The sequence below is a fragment of the Medicago truncatula genome, chromosome 3 (genome assembly GCF_003473485.1).
Source record: "Medicago truncatula cultivar Jemalong A17 chromosome 3, MtrunA17r5.0-ANR, whole genome shotgun sequence".
Lineage (NCBI taxonomy): Eukaryota > Viridiplantae > Streptophyta > Magnoliopsida > Fabales > Fabaceae > Medicago > Medicago truncatula.
In genome coordinates this window covers 25,409,090-25,434,611 of record NC_053044.1, presented here as the reverse complement: position 1 = coordinate 25,434,611, position 25,522 = coordinate 25,409,090, and the positions used below count along the sequence as shown (strand labels likewise).

Here is a 25,522-nt window from a genome sequence, read left to right as displayed (position 1 = left end):
TGCTTCTTTTGTATTTCTTTTAAAGTGTAGGTTAATTATATGATTAACAAAGGAGGTTAATGGTGTACTAGATTTTTTTTTTCTTAGGGGAGGTTAATGGTGTGCTAGATATAAGTTTGTTTCTATTGTGTGATCAATAAATTGTCTCATGAATTCTTGGTTCCATATAAAGACATTGATTAGATATGTACTAGCTTAAAACTAATATGAAAATATGAACATGACAAACATCGTAATAAAACGGAAAAGCAAACAATGTCACACAAAGATAAGAACAAAACAACGTCGTTCTACGATAACGAAATCACAAGAGAAAAAACTTAGGGTTGTAAAGAATTCATATAAACTCTTCTCCAATATAATTTTTTAGTTCCCCTAAATGAGGAGAGTTTAGTATTATGAAGAAAAATTAACCCTCAAAGCTCTCTCCTCCTATTTTCCTCTATTTGTTCCATTTACTCATTCTTTTTTTACCAAATCTTCTCCTCTAAACTCGCAAGCGAAGCCTAAAAACTCATTAGCATTCTCTAAAAGTTAATCATAATTAACTAATATTTTTATTTAATAATAGAGGAAAGGGAGGGAGGTATAGACACGCCGACCCACGCCATGGACCCTAATCACAAAGAGACCAATCAGAATGCATTTGAGTGGATTTTTGTAAGTGGGGTATGGTGTGCTTTTTCTCATATGATATGACTTTTCTTTCCATACATATTGACAATAACACCTGCAAAAGAATGTATATTAAAGAGTGCACTGCAGTCGGCTGTTCTGTCATGCTTGTACATTTTAAGCCTGCCAATTCAAAAAACCGTTTGCTAGGGAGAAAATAACATAGTGTACTCAGTTAATAAATTTAAAATGGAATTAATTGATAATTTTTATGTAAAAAAATATTTTTTTATGTTTTAATATGTTCAATATATGAATTTTTAAGATAAAATTTTCACAAGTTTTGTATCAAATGCTTTAAGAGGAGGAGAAAAACGATTTAGAAAGATGATTTGATGTTAAAAATTGACGATAAATCACCTATCTTTGGTGAATGATGGAGAAAAAATTAGGATTTTAGGTGACGACTCACAAAAGAGAAAGGAAAAAGCTCGTTAGTGCGAAAATTCCAATGTGCGAAAAACGACGAACTTATCTCAACCGTTGGATGTGAAACTTGTTGTATTTTACTTAAGTTTGATTAAAATAAAATAAAAATATAAAATCGGTGAATTCGCAGCATGCCGTACCTTATATATTCGCACTATATAGCAGCAACTCAAAGAGAAAACTTTAAATTTTATCTTTTTAACTGTGTATTTATTGATTTATTCATTTTCTAACTTCTTAATTGGTGTTCTTAAAAAAAAAAAAGTTAACATACTCATTTATAACTTTGTTTTATGCATTATTTGAATGACTAAAAATTCGATAAAATACCAGTGAACTATATATTGTTCAAACTATAAAATATAGTTTTTGGTCTAAATACCTTCGGTGACTTTTTCAGTTGAATATTTTTAACAAGTTAGTTCTTTAAGATTTTTTGTTATAAATTGATCATTTAAGCCGTAGAATATTTATATCGTTAATCATTGTTTCATTCAACTTTGTTAAAAAATGTTTATGGATCATCTAACATTGATGTGGTAGGTCCAAAAGTGTTTATGACATCAAATATAACGACTTATGCACATTTTCTTCTTCTTGTATTTGCATTCAAGCCTAATTTTACGAACTTGAATCATCTCATTCCTTTAATTCTCTTCTGCCCCCTTTACCAAATTGTATCTATCTCTCTCTAAATATTACAGAGAAAATCAAGAGAGAATAAATAAATAAATAAAGATCAAGAGAGAAGATTAAGTGAGAGATAAATACAACTTGGTGAAGGATGAAGAATGAGAGGATCCAAGATGTAATTCTACGGATAAATATTTTATCAACATCATTATAAATCAAATAATCGATCAATTTTGTTTTAAATCAAAACTGAAATACACATATGAATCCTAGTTTTGAGAGCGGTAAATTCACACCTATCAACTTAACATTAAATTATTTCAAGAAAAAACTTAATATTAAATGTCTATGTATAAACATTTTTTTTTAATTGAGTTTGATTAAAATAAGATAATGATGCATATATTTTATACCTTAAAAGGACTAATTTGTAACAAAAATTTAAAATATTAATTTGTTATAAACATCTAATTTAAAAGATCGTGGATGATATTTCATTTTATGAAAATCACACATTAACACTTATGAGAATCTAAACACACATTGCAGTTATTGTCAAATGTCAAGTTAGATGTTGAAATCTAGGCACATGAGAACACTTTACAAGTCTACTTAGTTCTTCTAGATGACTTAATAAATTATTGATTAAAAAAAGATGACTTAGTAAATTAATACTTTTTTCTCAGTTATTTATATTTTTTTAGTATATATTTTCAAAATTTGACAGCACGTATATATACGTAAGAAAATTCTTCATTACGACCGTTAGTATCATTTTTAATGTATATTTTCCAAAATTTGACAACACGTATATATTCGTAACAAAACTTTTCATTAGGACCGTTACTATCAAGTGATCAATATCACTAGAAAGCTAATTGTAACCCAAAACAACTCTACTTCGAGAAATATTTCCTACGATTTCGGTTATAAGTAACATTTCACTCTTCAAATTTATTAAATAATTGATCTTTTTGATCTATATATTATTGAATAATTGATCCTTTTTATCTATATATCATGTCTAATACATTAGTTTATTCAAAAAAAAATATTTAATACATTAGTTATTCAATAAATTTAAAGAGTATTTTTTTATAATTAATATTGGATGAAGTATATATGATATAAAATAATTTATATGTAATTTAGCTTATTTTGTGGACTTTCCAACACAAGCTTGGTACTGCATGAAAGGGTATTTGCAAATTGCGATTGCTCTAATTTCAAAACATCAACGAGAGATTGAGGTGATTGATCCTTTGAATGATTACTACAACTAAGAAACACATGGAAAGAAAATAGAATCATTACTAATTATCTTTAACAACTATTATAATCTACATTTGCTCAAAAAAAAAAAAAAACTATTATAATCTACTTTTGATATTAATTCAGAGTTAGTTTTTGTGCAGAAGTTTAAATTGAATTTGCTTAAGAAGCTAAAATGTATTGTATCAAACTAAAAACGTTTGATTTTTCTAGCACAAGATGCGTCAAGAGGAAATTAGGAAAGGAAATATCAAGTTACATCAAAGAATACAAATAGCAAGAAACCAAAAAAAAGAACAAAAACAAAGAAAATTACAACATGATCTCCAAACAAATTAAAAGGTTAAGCCACCAAGAATAATAACTCAAAGCAAAATTGAAGCGATTTGCTTGCAATCACCAATAAGATTGAAGTTTAATTTTGTCAAGAAGATGTTGTATGATTCATCTTTTTATTTTAAGAAAAAAACGAGAATTTCTTTCTTGCCATACCCAGACACAAAAAAGTCAAATGAGATGAAGAGTTGAGCGGATACTTTTAGGTAACCCACCTAAAGCTCCAAATTGGATTAAATGATGTTTCACATGCACATGACGCACCGTCGTAAAACCCAGCCAATTACTAGAAATATCATGACAGATTTTTCCCAAAAAAATCACAAAAGAGAAATAGGTGATCTATATCCTCCACTTTGCCACAACCATCCAACAAAGCTGAACATTATGCTGAAACACACGCCTTTTTAATCAAGTTGTCCATTGTTAGAGGATTTATTAAATAATTGTGTTTGATTAAAAATATTTTTCCTTCTAAAAAGTCATTTTACATTGAGGGACTTATTGAATAAGGAAATTAAATAAGAAATAACATTTGTCATTTTAAAAAATAATAATTTTAAATATTCAGATCATCCTTTCAAATTAAATAAGAAATAATTTTTGTTCTCACATGCAAAAACAAATCACTATAGTTTGTAAAATCACAATGTTTTAATTTTGGTCCCTACCTTCATATTATATTAAAAAAAAAAATGAAAAATGTATGTTTACACCATGCCTTGATGGGTACTGGCTGGCTACTGGGTAGAGTAGAGACCAAGATTAAGACATTTTAATTTTGCAGGGACTGTAGAGCAATTTTTTTCTGCATGGACAAAAAACCAAATAAACATAATATTTATAGGAACGTTTGCAATTATTACATAACATTTTAATTAATATTGTTATAACTTAAAATTGTCTTAAAGTAGAAATCATCTATTAAAGATGTCCTCACAAGGAGGACAACAAGAGTTGAACTCACGATCTTGCGAGTAAGTCAATTCGTTATCAGCTCAGTAAACATTCATTAATAGTTTGGTTTTGACAAAAAACAATTGAATATTGTTATTTCTACTTTTTTACAAAATTTGTTTTATATTTTTAAGAAAAAGTAAAAATAGACTAAAAGTATAATAATATTACACACGTTCCTCCATTAAATTCAAGGAATAATAAATTTAAAATGAGAAGGAAGGAGCTGCGTGCGAGAAATGAAATGCTGAAATAAGCTTGGCCGACCTCAACGGCTAGTACGCTGTCCCCACTCCCCCCAATAATGCACCATCATCCTCATGGAGCGTTTTAACTTTCAATTTCTTTTTCTTCTTTTTTTCATTCTTTTTGTCTAAGATGCCATTTCTATAGTTTTTTTTTTTTTTGAGGAATGATTTCCTTAAGAGATAATTTGCCTTGTCTAAAACAAAAAATAAGAGAGTATTTGTAATGATCTAAGTTAAGCACATAAGAATAAAATAAACCAAAGTTATATTAGGTGATGAGTCATGCATTCTAGAAGGATTCAGAGGGATCTATTAAGATGAGTTATATATTAAGTTGTTAAAATACAAATGGTATAAATAAAGGAAAGATCATTATAATCATTATAAAAAGAAATTAAAGAAGAATTAGTTTGTTAGAATAATGTAGTTGTAACTTATTAGTCCCTTTTAGAGTAATTATCCTCCATTGATGAACAACCACAAAAGTTGTACATAACAATTGGTGCTTTTATTGTCATGGATTCTCCTCCCAACCACTACTACAATCACAACCTTTATGATCCTACAATCATCAATGTTCATACATTGTTGAAGCCACAAACCTATCAACAACCAAACTTCATCACCCACACTCACCAACAAAAACATACCCAAATTTTACCAACCACTCTCTGCCTCCAAACTTTCCTCCCAACACCATGTCCATTCTCAAACAAATTTTACACTCTCAACTAACTAGCCTTCAAACAATGACCAATTGTGCTAAAAGACTTTTAGCCATTACAACCGACTTAAAAACACTTAACACTAGTTTAACGAGAAATTTTAATATGGTCACAGGACCAAAGAAAAAGTATTTGGACACACACACATGAAAAATCTTTTTTTAATAATAAGGAGGAAATTGATAAAAAAAGATGATTGAATATTTTGAGAAGAATCTTTTTATGTGTGTGTACAAACATTATTGATTTGATCTTTTGACCATGGAAGAATACCTCATAGCTTAACACCTTATGGTATTACCAAAACACAACCCATACCTTGCAACAACAAACCTATGCCACACAAAAACCCTTCTACAAGCATCAACCACTCAAATCTCCTCGCCTATCACTCATCACCTAATATAACTTGAGTCTATTTTATTCTTATAAGTTTAACTTGGATCATTACACTATTGCATCCGTATTTATGTGTCATTGTTCATGGTTTACTATAATACGTAAATTGAATTCACATAAATTGAGTTTACATATTTCTTTTACATAAACTATGTTTTCTTGCTATGTTAACCTAGTTTGTTATGTATAAGGAATACATAAATTGAGTTTATATAAGGAATACCTCATTTTCTCATAATATCTCTTTTTCTATTAAACCAGTTATTTCAAATGAGAAGTCTACGCAAACACCAGTGAAGGTTCCTGCTCCACCACATCCAACTGCTTATGGAGTTATTAGAATGTCATATTAAAGTTATGGGTCATCCGGTTCTACTCAACCCTAATTCATGGAGTTTATCTCAACCCCGGGATTTTCAAAGAAGTGATGTTTGATGCCTAATTAAATTATGCTTTTAGAAAATGTAATATTTAGACTTGTTTAAATTATGCCCCCAAGTTGAATTCTTTTTGGATATGTAATATTTAAGGACATAGAAAGTATGACTTATGACTTCTTAATGCCCATGGTTGGGTTTCTTTTTACCTATGTAATATTCCTGCACTTGTAGTGTAATGATTGAATTACGATTTATTTGATGGAATGTATGACTTATGACTTGTTAATGCCTCATAGTTGGGTTGCTTTTTGCTTATGTAATGTTTTTGCACTTGTAGTGCAATGATTGAATTACGACTTATTTGATGGTATATTCAAGGATTAAATTGTGTATCTTTACTTTTGTACTTTGTTCTGCACATATATGCACCAAGGATCGCATTGACATCTGTTTAAATAATTCAAGGATTTATTTGATGATATTTTTTATATAATGCAGGGATCAATTTAATACTTAGGCAAATAATTTAAGGACTAATTTGATGAAAATATTTCGACATAAAGGTTGGATTCATTCATCTTCAACCTATTTCCATTACAATAAATCAATAATACACATACCTCTTCATTGCCACTTTCCATAGGCTTAACCATGGACTGAAACTTCTCCACCAATCTTGCCTTTCTTCCATGACCAGCACCAATTCCATTGTCTTTAGAGTAACCTAATTATTCAGCTTCATCAACCCAGACAAAAAATCCACAATTTTCAACATCATCATGTACAAAGAAAATTCAGAATTAGTAGAAGTTAAACAAACCATTATGACATCACACAATAATGGTTAAACAAACCTTTGGCAGATGGCAAGAATAGAAAGACATTCTTGGGTTTTTGATAGTGTTGCATTTTCTTACAACGCATATTATAGGACACCAACATTCAAGTACTCTCACATCACCATTAGACATAGAACTTGAAGATGAAGACCACCTATTATATAGCTATTTTTGCTCATACGTCCACCACCTATCATTTCCGAATACCAAAGCTTTGAACAATTTTTGGAGATTTTGAACTTTAAGTGACAAATTATAAAATTAGGGTTCCAATTTTATAGATTTTGGGAGGAAAGTTTTGACTCGCTTTTGTTTTTCTGCAAAGCTTTGAAAAATAAGACATCAAATATGTCTTTTTCCAAGGAGCTAGAATAATGCCTATTATTTTTCTGCGTCTACGAGCCATCAAATGTCTTTTTTCCAAAGCAAGTAAAAGACATATAGACAATCAAGTTAGTAGTAATTAGAAGAGCGGAACAAGCATGACCCGCCAACACAAAAGCTTTTAAAATTGAAAGGTCATATAGACAATCAAGTGAGCGTTTGGTTAATCAAGTGAGAGTAAAAAGTTGCTTATTGTTAAGACCAAAAGGAGTATTGTTGTTGCTCCAGTCGTTTTTAGCTGACTATGTCAATCTAATTGGGACCGGCAAATAATATCAACCTAGTTAGAATTACCCTCCATTCGAGATATGCGCTCTAATATTTATTTGTTTATTTTAATAAAATAATGTGAACAAGATCAACTTCAAAGTAGGCATTTTTAAACATCAATTAATTTATCCTTAAAAAGAAAACATCAATTAATTTAGGAGAAACACAAACATTATTAAACCTTTACTTTATATATTTAGAAAGATAGGAAGAAGCAAGCACTTCCCATAAAGCCAAAAGGACAATTTTGGAATTTAAAACATTCATAACGTTCATCTCAGTTCAAACCAAAACAACAGCTCCAAGCAACAACACACTCTTCATCTTCCTCTTCCCTCTCTTTCCTTCATTTGAATCTCTCTCTCTCTCTCTCTCTCTCTCTCTCTCTCTAACAATGAAGCCAAAGAACAACAACAACAACAACGATAACAGTTTCTTCGGAACCTTCACTTCAACTTCAATCAAAAACCTTCTTCCAATTTCATCCTTCCGTAAACCCATTTCTTCAAACCCTAAATCCAATCTTGAAAACGTTCCTCCACCAAATTCAAACATACCCATCACTCATAACCAAATTCAATCACACCCCAAATCACAATTTTCTCATAATAACCCTCACGTTAAGGCAAGTTCAAATTTTTAGTTTCTGTTTTTGTTGCATTTTTCAGTGTTCAATTTATACTGATATGTGTTGTTTTTGGATTTTGAAACAGGTTGTGGTGAGAATTAGTCCTGATGAAAAAGAGGGTGATTTGATTGTTAAGAAGTTTTCTTCTGATGGTTTGTGTGTTGGGGATGAACAGTTCAAATTTGATGATGTTCTTGATGCTGAATCCAATCAGGTAGTAGATAGAGAAATTATCTTAGATTTACTCTGTGTGTAGTTGTGGTTTAGATTTTAAACGATTTTACATGATTTTTATTTTTGAGTGAAGGGTATGGTTATCAAATTGAGATTCAAATTGAATTCTGAATCGTGAATCGGATCTTATTATGAATTGTAAGTTACATCACTAGTAAAAATGTCATGTTTTAGTAAAAAACAATAGCAAAACTATAAGCTAATTGGTATTTATCATAGTTCAATGTTAAAGTAATAAATCAAATGGGGAAAAATGTAGTTGGCTACACTAAGTTTTAGCTGTGATTCATTAGAATTAGAATTAGAATGAATTGTGATTCTTCGTAGTGAAATGGGATTTGAAATAAAATTCATGTGCAAAATAGATGCAACACAGAGATTCATTTTTAATGCTGACTCCAATCAGGTATTAGATAGCGAACTTAGATTAGATTCGCTGTGTGTGTAAATGTGCTTTAGATCTTCAATGAGTTTACACGATTTTGAGTGAAGGGTATGGTTATCAAATTGAGATTCAACTCGTGAATTCTGAACCGTGAATCGAATCTTATTATGAATGACATTTTTCAGTGAAAAAAATAGCAAACCTATAAGCTAATATATCATTAGAGGGATTCATCATAGTTCAAGATTAAATCCATAAATCAAATGGGGAAAAAACTAGTTGGATGCACTAAGTTTAGGTTATAATTCATTAGAATGACTTGAGATTCATCATAGTGAATTGGGATTCAAACTGAGATTCCCGTCCAAAATAGATGCAACATAGAGATTCCTGTCAATCAGGTTCAATTTTGTATTGTAAGATACTGATTGGTATAGGGTAATCGGAAATTTGTTGAATTTTCTGTTAAAACAAAGGAATAAGTAATTTGACTAATCTTGTCAAAAAAAAGTAATTTTACTAATTTGGTTTAATTATGTTGCTTCATATGCATATAAGTGAGTATGATAGAAGGATGTTATGACGTCATTTGATCTATATAGCCTTTTTACATGGTGAAATAAGGTTTGTTTGTTGTTTCTTTGTATGCGTAATAGAAGATCAACCACTAATGTGATTTATCGGCTGTCATATGTATGTTCAGGAAGATGTTTTTCAGTCGGTTGGTGTTCCCTTGGTTCGAAATGCTTTAGCTGGTTACAACACTTCAATTCTGTCATATGGCCAGGTACATTTTGATTTTAAACTTTCAAGTGAAAAAATGTATAGCATTTGTTATGGAAGTATTGAGGTTAATGGTTATTAACCCTTCCATATGTATTGTACTTCTTTACCAGTCTGGAAGCGGAAAGACTTATACAATGTGGGGTTCGCCAAGTGCCATGGCTGAGGATCCCTCGCGTCATAGTCAACAGGGAATTGTTCCTCGGATTTTCCGAATGTTATTTTCTGAGCTTGAAAGAGTATGTTCTACTTCCTACATTAATTGTTATTATTTTACTAAATTTCTGCATTATGGTATTTTGAATTTTGACTGTTTGAGTTTGAATTGCTAAATTAGGAGAGACTTATGTCTGACCAGAAACAGTTCAGCTATAAATGCCGTTGTTCTTTTCTTGAGGTAAGTTTGAACTTGAATGTCATTATAAAGCTTTCGAATGTAGCAGTGAGCTTGCCCCTTGGAGTTGCTAATGCATTTTTTTGCTCCTTTTTTTCCTTGTTTTGTAACAGATATATAACGATCAAATTGGGAATTTACTCAATCCAAACCAGCAGAACCTTGAGGTAGGGGTATACTGTCATCTTGTGTTAAATATGATATTATTTTCTACTCCAGTTTTAAGCGCTGCAAGATAATTATAATTATGGCTTGGTCCATATCATGTTGCAGATAAAGGATGACTCCAAAAATGGGTTTCATGTTGAGAATCTGATAGAGGAATATGTCACATGCTATGATGATGTGGCACAAGCTCTGATTAAGGTAGAGAAGCATTCTAGCGTTTTACCGTCGAAAGTCAGATTTCTCTATGCCATTTATTAGAAGCTGAATACTTGTTTATGTTAGCTGAAATATTTGTCAAGCAATTGTATGCATTTGCCTTGGTTTTTTTGTTTAATATATTTGTTCAAATCTTGATCAGCTATATTCGTTTGTGCTGCAGGGCCTTTCAAGCAGAAAAACCGGAGCAACAAGCTTAAATTTTAATAGCTCTAGATCACATGTCATTTTCACTTTTGTCATTGAGTCTTTGTGTAAGGTAATGCCATATTTCATAACAATTCTACTTAACATTTCTAGCATTGGTGTGAGGAAACTATGGCTATGATGCTAAGTATGGGTTTCATTAACTGATTCTTCAGGGCACCACAAAGGGTTTCAGTAGTTTAAAAGCTAGCAGAATCAGCCTTATCGATCTTGCCGGATTAGATGGGGATAGTGTTGACAATGGGAGCAGCCAATATCTATGGGAAAGCAGACATGTAAAGAAATCGTTATCTCAGCTTGGGTAAGATCCCATGATTAAGGCCCTGTTTGGATAAAGAACGTAATTAATTGTTTATCGCACAAGCACTTATCGTATAAGTGCGTATGTATAAATTATTTCTATAACAAAGGATAAAATAAAGTGAAATTGTATTCATATAACCTATAAGTTGTTTTCATATAACCTATAAGTTGTTTTCATAAGCTATCCTAGAGACATTACGGAAATAAGCTGAAAACAGCTTATGGACATGTCAAATGTTTTTTTCATAAGCACTTGTGAAACTAAACAGTCTCACAAGTGTTTATGTCAGTTAACGAGCTCAAATAAGCCGATACAAATAGGCCTTAAATGACTTCTCATTTCCTATTTATATCTTCTACCACATGTTTGGATGGATTTTTCAATAAGTTGAAACATAAAAGTAATGCATTATCTGCGTATTTTACTATGTCAAACTATTGCTACTTTGCTACTTAATTCCATATATTAACATTTTTCTTCTTCGAAGAGCATTGTCCGGCTACTTGTGGATTAGTTGCTTGTATCACTACTTAATAACCAAGTCCATCACCTTGATTGTTTTCTATTTGTAACTTTTGTATTTAACTGATGTAGGCATTTAGTGGACGCTCTTACGGACAAATCTCAGTCTAGAGAAGATGAAGACATTCCACACAGTAACTCCTGTTTAACTCGATTGCTACAAGAATCACTTGGTGGAAATGCTAAACTCTCAGTAATATGTTCCATCTCCCCTCATAACAAGTACTACCTCCCTTCTTTTTTATAACTATCTTTGACATTTCTCACATATATTAAGAATAGTTAGCAATGTCATTAATGTGTACATTTTTATAACTATCTTTTGTATATGTATTAAATTCTAACTTTCCATGACAAATTGGTAGTAATTATAAGGGATATATTTGTTTTTTTATATGCTATATTTGCAAAAAGCTAATGAAGTATCTATTAATTTGAAAAGGTGCTTATATTTAGGGACAATATTTTTAAGAGGGGGATTATCATTAGGGGCATAGGTAGTATTTACCTGGATCAAAGAGCATAGTTTGTCTGTCTATAGAGTAATAGGAAAGTATTGAGTTCTAGAGATAAAGATTCAACTTTTTGATTGTAGGAGCAATGATGAAACAGTCTGCACACTCAGATTTGGGGAGAAAGTAAGATCCATTAGAAACAAGCCAATTATTAATGTAATAAACGAGGCTGACGATTTGAGTGGTAAAATCCGACACTTGAAGGTAAACTCCTGGACTTTTTAATTGAAACAGTTTTATAAGGATTAGACTGATGCAAGTCTCTGTGTTTTCTTTGGTTCAGGAAGAACTTATTAGAGTGAAGGCTGGTGATGTTCATAGCTCAGTTGGGGGTAAGAATGGATGCTTCCAAGGACATAACGTGCGGGAAAGCCTTAATCAATTGAAAGTCAGCTTAAACCGTTCTATACTCCTATCTAACTTAGATAATAATACTGGTGTAGCTGTAAATGTCGGTGAGGATGACATACAGCAATTACGCCAGCAAATTGATGAATTAGATAGTTCATGTGAAGGGGTTCCAAAGTACATTTCTGTCGGTGAAGATTGTGTTCAGTTTTATTCTTTTGAGGAAAATTATGATGCAGACACAACCATAGGTGAAGAAAATTCTGTTGGTGATAGCATTTCAGTCATTTCATGCAGCAAATCTCCAATATTTGATGGACCAGAGTTGTCCGAGTCTCCAAAATTCAGAAATAACCAAAGGAAAAGTGTGGCTTTTTCATCGAGTTATCTAGGAAGTGGGAACAATGTTTCTGAGAGTTCAACTTTCGGGAATGACCTTTCAGGAAAATTGTTTAAACGGGGTGAGCATATGCAAACTTCATTACAGTCAGGCAAAGCTGAGTCCTTGGCAGAAAGTCTCCAGAGGGGATTACAGATAATTGATTATCACCAACAGAACTCGCCATTGAACAAATCTTCAAGCTCCTTTTCTTTTGGCCGTTTAACTTTGACACCATGTCTAGAAATCGACAAGGTTGAACCTTATGATCAAACAATACAACAAAACATTTCTAATGATGAAGTAACTTCCACATTCCTTTGTGCATCTTGTCGTACAGATTTAACAGATAAAGTTCCAAAAGTATGTTTCAACCTAATCTCTACAAATTTCTCTTTCAAAAGTATTTTTTACTGACTATTTTTCCTTTTTTCGCTCTTAAAGCATTTGGAAAATGTAAGGGCAAAAGACCAAATGAGAGAGACGGAGCTCGAGAGTGTTTGTAAGGAGCAAGCAGCTAGAATTGAGCAACTAAATCAATTGGTATTAAGATTCTGCCTTCCTGAATTATGTTTGTGGTTGGTTTCTACATTTACTGATATTGTGCATTTGTCTCCAGGTGGAGAAATTGAAAGGAGAGAAAAATATGAACTCCATTTCTGTGTTTGATGAGGGTGAAGAGTGTAGCTCCATGAAGGATGAAAACAAGGTCCATTGTTGATCTTTAATTCAATTTAATTTTATACATATAAATTCTACCCAGACGACGGTTTGTTCTGATTTGATTTAATTTGTTTTCTTCTTTTGTCATTTGCAGCTTCTGAGGAGCAATTCCTTGCATGGTCATTCGCTGTATGTTATAGAGGAAAAATGTGAAATCAAAGAAGTCCTTGAAGAGTTAGATCAGAGAGAGATCTCTTTTGATTCAACTGAGAAAGAATCACTACTCAAGGAAATTCAGAGTCTTAGGAGCAAGCTGCAATTATATAGTGATGCACCAGTCAAAATTTCTACAGACAAACTGAGAACTTCTTTAATGTCAAGATCCATACAACTGCAAAAAAGTGGAGTATTTTCTCACGATAATAGGAATGAGGAGCTGGAAAATGAAAGAGAGAGATGGACAGAAATGGAAAGCGATTGGATTTGTCTTACTGACGAACTTAGAGCTGACCTTGAGTCATACCGCCGGCGTGCAGAGAAGTTGGAAACTGAACTGAAGTTAGAGAAGAAGGGTGCAGAAGAAATGGACGATGCACTAAAAAGAGCTGTTAACGGGCATGCAAGAATGGTAGAACACTATACTGATCTTCAAGAAAAATATGATGACTTGGCTTCAAAGCATGATGCTATGAAGGAAGGGATAGCCGAGGTGAAGAAGGCAGTGATAAAAGCCTCTAAAAAAGGTAAAGCACGCTTTGCCAAATCCCTTTCTTCTGAGCTTTCTGCATTGAGGCTGGAGAGGGAAAGGGAGTCAAAATTATTGAAAAAAGAGAACCAGTGTTTGAAAATACAACTTCGAGACACTGCTGAAGCTGTTCAGGCTGCCGGGGAACTACTTGTTAGACTAAGAGAAGCTGAACAAGCTGCATATGTTGCAGAGGTACAATTCTATCATTGATTGAGAAGATTTTTAGTAAATGTTGCATTGCATATTTCTGACTCATTTATTGTTTATTACATTTCTTATGTTATACAGGAAAACTTTGCAAATGTCCGACAAGATAACGAAGAGTTAAAAATGCAAGTGGAGAAGCTGAATAGAAAACACAATACAGAGATTAATACCATGAAGCAGTATCTTGCAGAGAGCAAATTGCCAGAGTCTGCATTGAGGCCACTGTATCAAGAGGATTCTGATATGAAACACAATAATACAACTTCTTCCTATGCTTATGATGATCAAGCATGGAGAGCAGAATTCGGAGCGATATATCAAGAGCATTACTAATTCATCGATACTGCAATCACCTGTTTGTCTGGAAGTAGATCCTACTTGGATCGAAAGGAACCCGTAAAGTCAATTTTTAGATATTTTTTCAAGTTGTGATCTATCAATCAACACTTGGTCTATGGGAAGTATAATTCTTTGTTTGCTTGTATACTTATAAGTAATATAGTAGCATTTTTTTTTGAGGGAAAGTAATATAGTAGCATTGAATTCTTGTCGTTACCACCTTGAATTTTAATGTGTAAGTAAAGCTCCTCATGCTTTCTTCTTAAAAACTATCAACTAAAAGATGTGAACAGAAAGGTCTGATTTTTATTCTTATTGCAATCATGAAGTTCTATGTTATGAAACATATGCCTTTGCCAACGTGAAAGCATTATAAAACCAAGTGAATTACATGAAACTTTTTTCGTCCTTATTTCAAAGTAAAAAGGAACATTACAATTCATTAAAATTGAATTATCATAACATGATGCAACCATTTATTACATATGAATCAAACATGAAAAAGGAAAAAGGTCTTAAATCACTCATTTGTTCAAAGGTCTCATATTGCTCTTTTTTTTAGGATTGCAGCACCAAAGCAGAAACTGAAATATGCAATGTCATTATTGTTGAAAGGCCATAACGAGAACCTGAATTAGCCCCATGAGTTCCTACCTAATCAAAGCACAAATATTATCAATAATATAGAAACTATTAACAACCTTTTTTAATGATCTGGTGATTATAATTGGTTGACATTTGATAGTATAACTTTTTTAAAAAATTGGAGACAAGAGAAACTATTATTAAAAGTGACATTAGCAATTTTACAACCTTTTTTGAGCGAATTTGAACAAGTTACACTGGCTGTGTATATATACATACAAACGGGAAAACACATACCTTTATCACCAAACAAGTTAGACATTTTCAGGTGCCCAACTTCGGTCAACTATTCCTACACATGGAACCTTCTCTATGATCCATTGATGTTGTCCTCGAACACGATCAATGCTTTGCTCAAACTCATCAGTCATGTTTATGATATGACAAACTAGCCTGGGCAAGTTGTAGACACCAGAAGGCACCTCCATCAGTTGTGGAATATTAACTAACTTGAACTTCTCAAGAGAGGACAATGCTCCTTTACCAATTTTGATGGATTTCAAATTATACAAGCGCCTAAATACCAGTTGCTTGAGACTCTTAAACCCTTCATCTTGAAAATGCAAATGTTCACCTTCATATGCACGAAAGAGGATGCTAAGGCATAACAAATTCGGAAGATCTGTCAATGATTTCAATGGATCATGAGTTAACATGGAATATGACAAAGACAATTTAACAAGGTTTTGAAGCTCTCTAATCCAATATGGAAACCTCTCCAACTTCCCTACTAGGCGAAGCTTCTGAAGTTTATGTAATGATACATCAAAATTTGAAAAATCAATGACTTCATCTTTATTTATTGCAGCAATGTATAGCTTCTCCAAGTGTTGCATCTCGTTTATGGAAGAACATACAGCTTCTGTGTATTCTTGCTTAACATTAGTCAACCCCAACATTTTTAACTGCTTGAGCCTCTCAAGATCGGTAATCAGCTCAACTCCGCCATCATCTGCTTCCACTTCGCGTAGCGTTTGTAGGGACACTATGTCTCCAATGCCAATGCCATCATTCAGTTGAATTCCATATCCAACACCTTTAGACTTATCATAAGCTAGAAGGTGCCTTAACTTTTGAAGCTTGTTAATCTCTTTTGGTAACTTGCGCACCATAGTTTGCCTTAAATCTAAGGTCTCTAGGTTATGAAGCTTACCAATAGATCCTGGGAGATACCTTACTTTTGTATTTCTAAAGCTTAAATATCTCAAATGGAATAAATCCCCTAAATTTTTTGGAACATAATGATGTAGCGCAACATCTTCAAAATCAAATACTTTTAGTAATTTGAACTTTGAAGGGATACTTGCCACAAAGGAATCTGGTAACTCTTCATTTTTGAAAACATGCAGTGACCGAATGTTTGAGCATTCAACATTTCTTGACAGTAAAGTGTTGGAACTGGTTGATATTGTTAGGCGACGAGTCATCAAGCTTAGGACTGACTGGTCCTCATTATCTTGAGTAAAGTTGCAAAAGCTTAGGTCCTGAATTTTATCAAGGATCATTTCTCGTATTAAGCCACGAACATGACAACTTCTAGCTTTGCTATTACTTGAAAAAGAAGATACAAGAACCAACCTTCTATGGATCAACTCTGTTAAATATTGTTCCGCAATTTCTTCCACCGTTTTTCCTGTTTCCTCTTTGACAAACCCTTCCGCTACCCATTGTTTAATTAGTTTCATGGTGTTAACTTCATAGTTTCCAGGAAATATTCCAAAGTATAAGAAGCATTGTTTGAGATTGTAAGGTAAATCATGAAAACTAAACCCTAAAATCTTTGTTATAACATGTATACTGGGATTGTTGTCCAACTCTGAACTCAAATTTTCACTAAACCTTTCCCATTGATGTGAATATCTTTCTTTGGTAGATAAAAGACCACCAATAGCCACAATTGCAAGTGGCAGACCCTCACATTTTTCAACAATTTTAGAAGATACATTCATAAGGTTTTTAGGACATGGTCCATTCAAGTCATTTAAGTCAAAGAATGCCTTCTTATAAAAAAGCTCCAAAGATTTTTCATGACTCAAAGGTTTCAACTCATGCACTTCAAGAAAAAACGAAGACCTCTTACAAGACATGGCAACATCAATCTTCCTAGTTGTGATTAATACCCTACTTCCTTTTTTACTATCAATCAAAGAAAATCCAATATCATTCCAAAATTGCTCATTCCACACTTCATCAAAGAAGATGATATACCTTTTGTTTTGCAAGAAGTTTCTCACGTTATCAATTAACGACCTTCGATCCATTTCAGAAATTCTACAAGGAAGATCTTCTTCTGTTTGTTTGTAAATGTTTTGCAACATGTCCCTCAGCAATCCTTCAACTGTGTGTCGAGACACTGTGATCCATACACGACAATCAAAGTATCCAATAACCTCTTTGCTGTCAAAAACTTGCTTGGCAAGAGTTGTTTTACCTTGCCCTCCCATCCCAACCACCGAGACAACAGTGAGCTCTTTTCTTCCATCTATCAACAAATTAACCAATTCATCCCTTGGGGCTTCGAATCCCACAACTTGAGCTTCTCCAATGTAAAATGGAGCCTCTCTAAGGTTGTTCAATATGGTGTTTTCAGTTGCTGCAGAACTACTTGATCCTCGTGTCAAAGATGATTTGATTTGGAAGAATCCATGGTTTTTTCCACCAGTATCATCCATTGCACTAACTAGTGACTTAATGTCCTGAATCTTGTAAGCTATTTGTAGACGAAGAATCCTGGTTTTGAAAAAGTCTTTAGTCACAGGAAGCAAAGCTGCACATCCAGGATCATGAGGCTGTTGTCCCTCACATATCATATATTCATCAATGACATCTTGTATCTGAAAAGATGCTTCTCTCAGCTGTCTGATCTTTGCTTTGATTCCGTCGCGCGTATTGTCTTCTTCAGCTTCGGTCATTCTATCTGTATTGTTGATGAAGTCTTCAATGCTTTCTAGTTCATTTTTCATGTCTGCAACTTCTTTTGGGACACCTCTTATCATATTGGTTACTTCCTTTAATAGTGGAAGCAAATGGTCCCGAGCTAACGGAAGCAACTGATCGAAAGCAAAGGAGATCACAGTGTCACACATTTTGTTGTGTCTATGGTTTCTCCTGATTAATGGTGAGATTGATGAAGTAGAAAATTATAGCATATATGTTCTTCAAGCTCTTGGAATAGTTAAGTCTATGGTGAGAAAGACATTGACTTTGACTTGCTTTTCTCTATCATTGTTTGATATTTATTGAGCAACTTCAGATCTGCCATACAAAATAAATTCATTTTGGTTTTGGTTGAGGTTGGTGATTTGTTGTCCACACTTCTTTGATTTCTTTCTTATGATAAGTTATGACTGGCTACAAGTAATTTAAATTATTTGAGGTTTTAAAATGCAAAATCAATTAATAAATTATTGAAGTCAATTTCTTTAACATTTATTTTTCAATCGATAATAAAAAAATCATTGAATTTTTTGTTGAGACTGAATATCTTTGGATAAGTTTTTTTTTTTTTTTTTTGAGGGAAAGAAGCTTATAGCATTTCATTAATAAATAATGGAGTTGGATGAAAATGTGGCTACCCCTGCTAACGCGTGAACAATCTCATTTGTTTCTTTCCGACTAAACTCAACAAGCATGAGAGACATCAATATTTCTTGGATAAGATTTTCTTAATTTTAGGTTTTTGTTAAGTAATTTTTTGATGAAATTAAATTATTCCCTTGATGGCCTCTGGGCTGCTACAAGTCATCCATCCAAAGATGCCTAAGAGTGGTGATTTTTTTTAGGGTTTGCATAAATTATAATGCAGTATTAGACACCAATATTGTTGTTCTTGTTAGAACTAAAATGTCAATGCGCTCGTGCGGGCACGCGCCCATACAGATATCACTTACTACTACTGTGACTATAGAAGAACCTGAATTTTTCATGCAATTATCACTTGCTACTGCTACACATGTCAAAAGTCAACCATAAGGCTTGGTGTAAATTACAATAATTTAGGAGAATAATCTACACCTCAAGCTTTGTTAAGAAAGCAAATAATTACTAAGTATTCAAAGTGAAAGTTAAAACATAAACTCTTATCAAGAGGGTAAGTCATGTGTACTTTGTAATTTAGTTTCCTTCTTCTGACTTATATCACCAGAAGAAATGCAGTAGAAATCGGCAAGGTAAGCCAAAGCTTCTGAGTTGCTATTACAAACCTTCCATAATGATGCAACCTCTCCTTTAGAGACAGTTCCCCGATCCTCACAAACATCTAAAAAGTCAAGTAGTTTTGAATAAAATGAATCATAATTCATCAACAGGAAGGGAACAGGAAGCTTTGATCCGATCCGTTCTAGTTGGATTAACGCCAGCATCTCGAACAACTCATCTAGAGTACCAATCCCACCTGGAAGGGCAACCACAGCAGTTTTATCGAATGAGTTGTTCCTCACTACAGCATCGACTAGCCCATGCTTCCTTGCAGAGAAAAACCTGAACTTAAATCGAAATAGTTAATAGCAGTCAAGTATATTTTGGATCCTCTCAGTCTCCTATTTGAATGTAAAAAAATACCATCCTGTTAGTAGTGTACACGGGTCGGATAAGGTCAAATTTGGCCAAACCTCATACCCATCCTTTGGTTGGGGTTGGATACCCCCCCGTAGGTTTTACGACAAAACGAAACCAAACTAACATGGTGACAAACAGGTTGAGTCAGGTTGGGCTGACAAGTCTTAGAGGGAAAAAAACTAACTTTTTTATTCTAAAATATTGTAACTACATCAAAACACTTTAAACATTACAAAAACCACAATTTCAAGCAAAATTATGAAGCACAAGTAATATTCTTCCAGAAAACATACTCAAATTGACAGAAAAAATAATTGGGTCGGGTTAACTGGTTTACAATTCTAAGTCCGTCACCTGAACCACACTTGAATTTAATCGGGTTCGAGTAAAGTATAGTTTGGGTTGAGTTGAGTCATTGGATTAATCGGTTCAATCCAAATCTGTGTACACCCCTAGATCTTATTGGAGCGTGAATGACACATTTTTTCATACACTAGTAGTAATAACCCTGTGTTGGAACAGAGGTCTAAAGAGAGTACGATACTTTGATTAAATAAAGGATTAATGACATATGACAGAGCAAAGCACAGTTTTCTTATTAGTATTACGACAGAGCTTCACCATGATCTTTTGTATGGTGCACTAGTTGTATACTTGTATTACCAAATCAAATGTCTTTCTATCTCTAGTACAACTATATCTTGTTATCTTCAAATAGAACAAACTGTTAAACAATGGCGGTGGATCACCTGCAAGTAAGGTAATTTTCTGATGGTAAGTATGGATGAAAGTTGGATGCTGTCCATTCCCCGGCTTCTCTTCCGATCTTGAACCCACCGACCGGTTTCCCTGCCAGCAGAGCACCTTGAGTAACAGCATCCATTAGTCCTGGTCCAGCCCCTGACCATGTAGTACTGTCCAAAAGATTTGCTATCTGCAAATAAACATTTGTTGAAAAAAATAAGCATAACTTCCAAAGAAGAACCTTTTCAGTCTCAATTGTTTGTGCCAGAAAAACATTATTGGTTAATAAGAGAATAATAATTTATATAAAACTCACCAGCAAGTAACCAAGAAAACATGCTGGAAGCTATTGTAAGAATTTACTTGCCTCTTTGGCCAATTCTTGTGCTTGCACATAATGTGAATGGCTGGAGCCCATTCTAGAAGAACCAAGATACACAATTCCTCTTCCCAATCTGTTTATGAGTTCATAACATTGTTTGATCTCTTCTTTAACCTGTAATTTTGAAGAAGAAAAAATGAGAACTACAGATATTAATTGTACAATCGTATATAGTTAAATCAATCATGCAAAGGAATTCATTAGATAGAACTCTCGGCACAAAGTGTTTTGCTAGAAAACAATGTTGTATGGTCAATTACAAGCAAAGGTTCGAGCTATTATTTCCATTTTTTTCCTTCTTAGAGATGTATCAGCACTGCACCACACTTGGAGACGCATTGTTTGAGTCCAATGATTCTAAGGGTGGTACTTTTTTTGATTATGTAAGGATTAGTGATGATAAATAGGGATGCTATAATGTAGCAGAATTTGAACAAATCACTATTTTTAGCAATACACAATTTAGTGCAAAGTATAGTCAAATATCGGCAATCACAGGTGTTATAGAACTGATGCATAGCAGAATTTGAAAAAACCACTATTTCACACGATTTATGATTGACAACACTTACAAAGAATATATTGCACCAAGTCCATACTAGATACAATACACCCTATGTCCATCATAAATTGCATCTTAAGTTCTTCTGCTGTGTTGAGCAGAATAATATTAAGTTTCATGACTAATCGATATGAACCCTTGTTTAAATGAGTCTTAGGTTACTGAATACAAATAATTTTGGCAGAGATCAATCCCACTAGATGGAAGATTATATTCAAGCTTTCCAAACAAAGAATGGATATCTGTTTTCGTGTTCACAGTTTTTCATTAAATATCAAGATATTAATATAAATTATACATAATATTTTCATAAATAAGATCCAAGATAAGGAGAAGAAAAATGCTAATTTGTCATAAAAAACTTAACATCTGCACACCAACAAAAAAAGAATATTCACCGCAAAGCTAACCAATTTCTGTTAACTGATTACCAAAGTAAAAATACAATAGTTTCCAGATAATCCATTCCATGACAAAGTTGGAAGCTCATCCATGAACAACAAAAACACAGTTTTTTGTCACTAGGCACATTGGGTTTTCCATAAATAAATAACATTAAAAACCTATGCAAGGTCTTAAATAGTGGTTTTTGATAACGATTGTGGTTGCAGCATGATCCTTAATATTGCGGAGAAACACAATGAAATAAGACCAAAGAGACCTCAATTGTGATTGTGTTCAAACATAAAAAACCATTACTGTTTGGATTAACATATTCGAGCTTATCTACCGACATTAATTTTGTGAGACTGTTTGGAGAACTTATGAAAACAGCTTATGACATTTTACTTAAGCTTAATGCAGTTTATTTTCATAAGTTCTCCAAGATAGCTTATGAAAACAACTTATAGATTATACAAAAAACATATGTAAGCTTATGTATAAGCACTTATCATGCATAGTAAGAGCTTGTACTATAAGCTGCAAATAAGCTGTTTATTAAAGATAAGTTGCAGACATCATGGTGATTGACCTTAATTCTTAATTTAAGTAAAAGCCTAATCAAATGCACTAAAGCACAACACAACTAACATGATTGCCCTCACTTATAAACATTTTTTGAAACTATCTCGTATCCGATGTGGGACTCTTTAACAAGTAAGTGATGGGTGTTACCTCATTTGGGCTTTTCCTCTCATCAAACTCAAATGATTCTTGCTTGCTTTTGCTTACAAAAATTGATCTGTGATTGGCCTTATGCTTTGAGAGATTGAAACCAACGCTATTGTTCTTGTGCTGTGTTGAGGAGAATAATAACTTGCTGCAGTTGATTAATCTGTTTTGATGATGAGTGGGTTTGATGAGCACAAAATCAGAGGAACCAAACGTGGAGAATTGCATCATTACTGAGAGTTGAGTTCAGATTCTCTCACAAAACAAAAGGGTCAAACAAGGTTCAGATTCTAATATTCGACCCCTTTATATTTTGCGGATTTGTTTTTGTTTTTTGTTTCCTATTCTGAATCGTACATAGATTAAAAATGGTTTAATTGCACTTTTGGATCCCTATCTTTTCAAAAGTTACGGTTATGGATCCCTAACTAATTTAAATACAAAACAGCCCTCTATGTTTTGATTCTTTGGCAGTTTTGGACCCCCAAGGTAAAAAAAAAAAAAAAATTGACACGTAGCACCTCACTTAGGGTGTCACTTCAGCGTTGACCGAGTCAACAATTGACTGGGGGTCCAAAACTGCCAAAGAATCAAAACATAGGGGGCTGTTTTGTATTTAAATTAGTTAGGGGTCCATAACCGCAACTTTTGGAAAGATAGGGGTCCAAAAGTGCAATTAAGCCATTAAAAATTTCACTTTTCTCAATTTAATATATTCAACTTTGCATTTATGATAGTGGATAATGCACCAATACTTAACAAGAACATTTAATTTTATTTTCTTTATAAGTTAAAATTATTTTTCTCTTTCCTTCATTTATACATTTATCTTAATATGTGTGAAATTAAAAAATGACTCAGTTAATTCTGGACAGAGCGAGTATTAATTACATCATGTATTTAAGGTGCATCTGAGCAATTAATTATCTAAACAACAATTTCAATGTATTTAAGATATTTTTAATATTGGGTTAAATATATTTTTGGTCCTTATAAGTATACAAACTTTTCGTTTTAGTCCTTCTAAAATTTTTCATTAACTTTTGGTCCCTATAAAATTTTCAATCACTACTTTTGGTCCCTATTTATAATTAAATTTTGGCTTAATTATCTTTTTGGTCCTCTAACTATTTAATTGGTATCAGATTGGTCCTCTAACTAAAAATTGATTTATTTCGGTCCTCTAAGTTTCTCACGGTTACTACATTTAATCATTTCTGTTAGTTTTATTCAAATAAACGTTAGGGTTTATGCTATGTGGGTACATGACATCCTGTTTCATACATACATATGAACCATAATAGTTACCAATAATATTAGTCACTATTTAATCATAATACCTTAACAAGGCATATGACCAAAATGATACTAATAAATAAAGTTAGAGGACTCACATAACACAAACCTTAACGTTTATTTGAATAAACCTAACAGAAAGGACTAAATGTAGTAACGGTGAGAAACTTAGAGGACAGAAATAAATCAATTTTTATTTAGAGGATCAATCCGATACCAATTAAATAGTTAGAGGACCAAAAATGTAATTTAACCTTAAATTTTTGTATTTTTTAAATGAAATAGTGCAGAAATGTATTGAATATTATAAAAATCAATCACAAAAAAATTAGAATTTTTTAACAAAACATAAATTAAATATGATTTTTTTACCGTAAAAAATATAAAAATTCATATTTAATTATTTTTTATTTAAAAATTCTATTTTTTTGGGAGAGATCCTTATAATATTATAAATTTTTCTGCAAAATTTTATTCAAAAATATGAATTTTACATATGAGTTTACTTTAAAAGAGAGACCAAGAGTGAAGATGACAAAATTTTGGAGGACTAAAAGTTGAATAAACTTTTTAGAAGGACTAAAACGAAAAGTTGACATTTTTATAGGGACCGAAAACATATTTAACCCTTTCATATTTAAAACATTTGTTTCCTCAAAAAAAAAAAAAATTAAAACATTTGTAATTTAATATGCTTTATTATATATTTATAATTTAATATGTATTTATAATTCAATATGTGTTTGTTAGTAGATCTTTTTAATTCAAGTATTTTATTCAATTATGTTATAATTTTTATTTAATTTTTTTTATGAAAAAGTCTTAATGCTCTAATTGGATCAAGAGATTGTGGCAAACCTAAGGTTGTTGCATGAACCTAGAAATAGAGCAAACACTCTTTTCTAAATGTTGCAAATTGAATTCTATTCTTTTCTCCCCCCAAATTTCCTTACTTCGTTTATTTTTATTTTTATTTATTTTTATTTTATGTTTTTTTTATAAGTAATGCTAGTTGTGAAATTGCAACGACAATCTCTATGAAGACGATCCTACTTACTACTTTATTACTTGTTAACGCGATTTGGTACACTTTTTGAATTTGTCCATTATCTGGGATATGGCGCATTTCCCTCACAATATCCATATTAATCAACCCTAAATATACATCGGACAAGCTAGGCATAACAGGAGGTTGACAAATGTTGAAGATACTGATGTAGTAGATACTAATGATTTATACAATGAATATTTTATATTCTAATACGTCCTTGTAGTCGAGACGGGAGGTTGACGAATGTTGAGACTATCTTTAAAATCATCAAACAATTGCAGTGGAAGGCCCTTGGTGAAAATGTCAACTATCTGATAGCGAGATGGTACATGTAGAACACGTACGTACTTGACCTTTAACAACCTTTCCACGCATAAAATGGATATCCATTTCAATGTGTTTTGTGCGTTGATATTGGATAGGATTATCTGACAAGTAAACAACACTAACGTTGTCACAGTAGACAAGAGTGACTTTGATGATCGGACATTGGAGTTCTAACAGTAAGTTTGGAAGCCAACAAGATTCAACAACAACATTAGCAACACCATGACGATATTATGTTTCAACACTAAAGCGGGATAA

The 25,522-nt window shown here is 32.6% G+C and overlaps 3 protein-coding genes across 4 annotated transcripts; 1 reads left to right on the top strand and 2 right to left on the bottom strand.

Annotated features, from left to right (window-relative positions):
* Positions 1–7,785: 7,785 nt before the first annotated feature.
* Positions 7,786–14,776, top strand: LOC11444830 (kinesin-like protein KIN-12F). Its single transcript, XM_003600199.4, has 16 exons — positions 7,786–8,172; positions 8,261–8,389; positions 9,498–9,581; positions 9,691–9,816; positions 9,915–9,974; positions 10,085–10,138; positions 10,245–10,337; positions 10,519–10,614; positions 10,718–10,863; positions 11,461–11,610; positions 11,984–12,107; positions 12,187–12,993; positions 13,075–13,173; positions 13,250–13,339; positions 13,448–14,233; positions 14,330–14,776. The coding sequence occupies exons 1-16, from the start codon at positions 7,942–7,944 to the stop codon at positions 14,579–14,581; spliced, it is 3,327 nt and encodes a 1,108-aa protein (XP_003600247.2). The 5' UTR covers positions 7,786–7,941; the 3' UTR covers positions 14,582–14,776.
* A 163-nt stretch (positions 14,777–14,939) lies between these two features.
* Positions 14,940–18,513, bottom strand: LOC11438006 (disease resistance protein RPM1). Of its 2 annotated transcripts, none has more exons than XM_003600198.4 (2): positions 15,470–18,513; positions 14,940–15,241 (listed from the first exon to the last, which is right to left on the bottom strand). In XM_003600198.4, the coding sequence occupies exon 1, from the start codon at positions 18,316–18,318 to the stop codon at positions 15,487–15,489; it is 2,832 nt and encodes a 943-aa protein (XP_003600246.2). In that variant the 5' UTR covers positions 18,319–18,513; the 3' UTR covers positions 14,940–15,241; positions 15,470–15,486. The 2 variants fall into 2 exon arrangements, with proteins under 2 accessions (XP_003600246.2, XP_024635466.1); XM_024779698.2 differs by having other exon boundaries at positions 14,940–15,237.
* Positions 18,514–19,136: 623 nt separating this feature from the next.
* Positions 19,137–22,909, bottom strand: LOC11419536 (probable cytokinin riboside 5'-monophosphate phosphoribohydrolase LOGL3). The gene is made up of 4 exons (XM_003600194.4): positions 22,594–22,909; positions 20,901–21,029; positions 20,539–20,723; positions 19,137–19,711 (listed from the first exon to the last, which is right to left on the bottom strand). The coding sequence occupies exons 1-4, from the start codon at positions 22,819–22,821 to the stop codon at positions 19,315–19,317; spliced, it is 939 nt and encodes a 312-aa protein (XP_003600242.2). The 5' UTR covers positions 22,822–22,909; the 3' UTR covers positions 19,137–19,314.
* Positions 22,910–25,522: the final 2,613 nt, after the last annotated feature.